This window comes from Pectinophora gossypiella, chromosome 14, assembly GCF_024362695.1.
Source record: "Pectinophora gossypiella chromosome 14, ilPecGoss1.1, whole genome shotgun sequence".
Lineage (NCBI taxonomy): Eukaryota > Metazoa > Arthropoda > Insecta > Lepidoptera > Gelechiidae > Pectinophora > Pectinophora gossypiella.
This window is the reverse complement of record NC_065417.1, coordinates 18673-22500: the sequence shown is the minus strand read 5'-3', so window position 1 is coordinate 22500 and position 3828 is coordinate 18673. Positions and strand designations below refer to the sequence as shown.

The 3828-nt window shown below is 62.2% G+C and overlaps 2 protein-coding genes across 2 annotated transcripts; both read left to right on the top strand.

Annotated features, from left to right (window-relative positions):
• The first annotated feature begins 124 nt into the window (after positions 1 to 124).
• Positions 125 to 2783, top strand: LOC126372639 (uncharacterized). Its single transcript, XM_050018487.1, has 3 exons — positions 125 to 188; positions 894 to 1882; positions 1956 to 2783. The coding sequence occupies exons 1-3, from the start codon at positions 125 to 127 to the stop codon at positions 2781 to 2783; spliced, it is 1881 nt and encodes a 626-aa protein (XP_049874444.1).
• LOC126372638 (uncharacterized) lies at positions 2783 to 3553 on the top strand. Its single transcript, XM_050018486.1, has one exon. The coding sequence runs from the start codon at positions 2783 to 2785 to the stop codon at positions 3551 to 3553; it is 771 nt and encodes a 256-aa protein (XP_049874443.1).
• The last annotated feature ends 275 nt before the right edge of the window (positions 3554 to 3828 follow it).

The following is a 3828-nucleotide window of genomic DNA, read 5'->3' as shown; positions in this document are numbered from 1 at the left end:
GGCGTCTCTGGCTTCGGCCAGACGACAGGGGCTTCGGCCCCACCGTTGGCAGGGGCGGCGGGTCCGGCAGCAATGCCGGGCAATGGCTTCGGCCACCGTCGGCCCGACCCGTAGCCCAGACGCAATGCTGTCTGGAGCGGGGGCCGCCTTCGCACTGAGCGGAGGGGGCCGCGAGGAAGACAACCTCTGTAAAAAATTACCGCAAGCTTAAGTTGGTGGTTTCCGGCGATGGGCTGGATGGTCTGACGCTCAGGCCGTTAGGACTACCCTGGGGAGACAACCCCAGTAAATAAAACCGTCCCAGATGTACTGGACCATGGAAGCGCTCAAAAATTCAACTACCCACGCTGGCAGCCGGGAAACCGGTGAATCCAGCTTAAGGCCCCCAATCGTATGTGGGGGGGGCTGCGATCGCTCCGTAGGCTCCGATAGCCTTCGTAAATCCCCGACTCAAAGGGTAGACTTCTACCCGGCGTTCGACGCCACTACTACCCGGACAAGACTCGCGCGCGCCGACACCATCCGCACTTCCCGAAGTGCGGGTGGTGCTGGAGCGCATCCCAACACCGACTTCGACGTCAGCACTTAGTGCTGAAGGAGCTGCTCCTGGGCCTAGTGCCCAGTCAGAGCAGCCAAGAACACGTCCCTTGCCTCGCTTCGTCCTCGGACGAAACGAGTAGTCTAAGGACAGTGTGCTCGATGGAGAGTGTGGCCTCCCCTTCCGGAGGGCAAGCTATGGCGGAAGCGGAAGACGGCTTCGCTTTCGGACCCGTCCTCTGACGATGGGGACCGAGTGTCGGAAACGGCACACGGTTCACCCGTCCTCAGGGCTCGGGCCAAAAGGGGAAGGGGACGCCCTCCCACTACCGGCGAATATGTCGGCCTTGCGAAAGCCAAGGCTGAGCATAACCGCGCGGTACGCGAAGCGCTCAGACTGCAGGCTGAGGAAGAAGTGGCCAAAGCGGCCAAGAGGACCTTTTACCTCCGACGGTCTAACCCGTCGTCGGAGACGGAAATCCAGCTGGTGGACTCGGGCTCAGAAGCCGTCTCACTTACGGCCGCAGAGCTCCACGAGAAGGCGACAGAGGCAATTGGCATCGTTCGCAACGTGGCTGTGAAATCGGGACAACTGAAGGGTACGTTCGTTCGTGCCCTGAAGGATGCCGCACAGCTACTCCAAGAGTCTCTGTCTGCTCTGCATGCCACGTCGACCAACGACGAGACGCGCAAGCTGCGTGAGCAGAATGCTCGCCAACAGGCGAAACTCGATGCGCAACAGAAGGAGATAGACGTGCTCCGAGATGAGATGCGCCAACTAAAGGCTTCGCTGGACTCAACCCAGAGACCGCCATCGCCCACTCCCGAACCGCTCGCAGAGAGCCTGCGCCCGGAGCCGGCGTCTAAAGTTGTGCGCGCCAACGTACCCAGACGTGCAAATCCGCCGCCAGTCACGAGCAGTAGAGCCGTGTCTGACAAAGAGGAAGACCTAGCCGCGCAGATCATAAGCCAGGTTGGCTTCATGATCGATGCGAAGCTGGCAGGTCTGGAGGACCGGCTCCTGCCTCCGAAAGTGATGCGTCCACCGCTGGCGGCGGATCGGAAAAAAACGCACTCACATCCGCTGCTGCCAGCGAAGGCGTCTGCTGCAGCGGCGAAGACTCCCGCCACAGCTGTGGCTAAAAAGGCGACTGCCACTGCGGCCACGACCGCTGGCACCTCACGTTCTGCCCCGACTGCGGCCTCGCAAGGTCCGACAGTGGTGGCCAGTAGCTCGGCCTCTGCGCCTCCGAAAAGAGGAAGACACGCGGAGGGAGGAACAAGAGGAAGAGGACAAGGACTGCCGGCCAGAATGATGCCCGTCCAATGCCCCCTGGGCCTGATGGTGATGGCTGGACCGTCGTTGGCCGAGTCGAAGGAAGGAGATGGCTCCTGCTCTACCGCCACAACGCCCAAAGGCGCCCAGGCTGCGCCCACCGCGTACTGCTGCGGTGGTAGTGCAGCTGCAGCCGGCGGCTGCGGAGAGCGGGGCGAACTATGCGGACATCCTGAGGGAGGCCAAGTCCAAAGTGGACTTACAGAGCCTCGGCATCTCTGGCCTCAGGATCCGCAAAGCGGCAACCGGAGCACGTGTGCTGGAGGTTGCAGGCGCCTCAAGCGCCGAGAAGGCAGACTCCCTGGCTGCGAAGCTCAGAGAGTCTATGAACGGAGACGTTGTTAAAGTCTCCAGACCCACAAAGTGCATCTCGATGCGCATCGTGGGGCTGGATGACTCCGTCTCCGTTCAAGAGGTGATGGAGGCGGTGGCCAAGGCCGGGGGCTGTTCGGTCGACAGCATTAAAGCGGGGGTCATCCGCGAAGGTGCGGGCGGCATGGGCTCGCTGATGCTGAGCTGCCCCATAGCAGCCGCTAAAAAAGTGGCTCAAGGGCGCCTCTTGGTGGGCTGGACTTCTGCCCAGGTCAGGGTGTTGGAGCCCCGTCCGCTGCGGTGTTTCCGGTGCCTCGAGGTTGGGCATGCGCATGCCCTGTGCAAGTCCGAGGCGGACCGGAGCACCCAGTGCTTTCGGTGCGGCCAAACTGGTCACCAGTCCGCTCAGTGCACCGCTACCCCGCATTGCACTGTGTGTGATGCGGCGCGAAGACCGGCGGAGCACAGATTGGGCAGTTCAACATGTACTGCCCAATCCAAGAGCAAAAAGAAGGCTCGCAATGGCCCTCAGGCCCCCTTGCGACCTTCCCACCCGCAAGCTGCGGGACGTGCCGGTGAAGCAATGTGCACCAACTAATGGCCCTCAGCATACTGCAAGCCAACGTCAATCACTCTGCCAGAGCCCAGGATCTTCTGCTCCAGAGCGTGGCGGAGTGGTTGATTGATGTCGCGATGGTCTCGGAGCCATACTCGGTCCCTCCTCGGGAGAACTGGGTCGGAGACCGGACTGGCATGGCGGCGCTGGTCTCACGGACTGGGGCAGGGTTGCCTCCATTCGAGCACATTGTGCGAGGTGGGGGCTATGCTGCCGCGGTCCTAGGCGACGTTACACTGGTCAGTGTATACTTCTCGCCAAACCGCAGCCTGTCCGACTTCGAGCAGTTCCTGCTCGAGGTCGGTGTGCTTGTGGGGCAGAGACGCACTGTCCGTGTGATAGTTGCTGGCGACCTGAACGCCAAGTCAATGGCTTGGGGCTGCCCGGCGACCGACGGTCGAGGCGAGGCAGTGGAGGAGTGGGCGTTGACTGCCGGATTGACCGTTGTCAACCGTGGATCGGTGAACACGTGCGTGCGGCAACAGGGTGGCTCTATCGTGGACGTTACGTTCGCGGACGCTGCCCTGGCGCGCTGTGTTCATAGCTGGGAAGTGCAGGAGGACGTGGAGACACTGTCGGACCACTTGTACATCCGATTCAGTGTGTCCACGCTTCCTGGTACCCCGACGAGCCCGATCCGACCCCTGGAAGGCACCGGTCCCAAGTGGGCAATAAAGCGCCTCGATTATGACGCGCTGGAGGAGGCGGTCATCGTAGAGGCGTGGCTTCATCCTGGAGTCTCTCAGATGTGAGGCGGAGGCTGAGGCTATACAGGCGGCTATCGCCATGTGCGATGCCTGTATGCCGCGAGTTAGGGCGCTTCCTGGTCGGCGAGCGGTGTACTGGTGGTCCGCCGAACTCTCGCAGCTGCGCGCGTCCTGCGTAGAGGCGAGGCGCCGGTACACCAGAAGCCGAAGACGTCGCATCCGAGACGAGGTGCTCACAGCACAGGCCGCCGATGCGTATAGAGAGGCCAAGAGGGCCCTGCAGGTGGCTATCGGGGAGGCCAAAGACTTGGCGGAACGAG

What these genes read in the sequence shown, in the direction of transcription:
- LOC126372639 (XM_050018487.1), top strand. Translation starts at nt 125, where the DNA reads ATGCTGTCTGGAGCGGGGGCCGCCTTCGCACTGAGCGGAGGGGGCCGC. An exon ending in CCGCGAGGAAGACAACCTCT is followed by an intron (nt 189 to 893) that starts GTAAAAAATTAC and finishes GCCTTGCGAAAG; the next exon opens with CCAAGGCTGAGCATAACCGC. An exon ending in AATGCCCCCTGGGCCTGATG is followed by an intron (nt 1,883 to 1,955) that starts GTGATGGCTGGA and finishes CAACGCCCAAAG; the next exon opens with GCGCCCAGGCTGCGCCCACC.
- LOC126372638 (XM_050018486.1), top strand. Translation starts at nt 2,783, where the DNA reads ATGGCCCTCAGCATACTGCAAGCCAACGTCAATCACTCTGCCAGAGCC.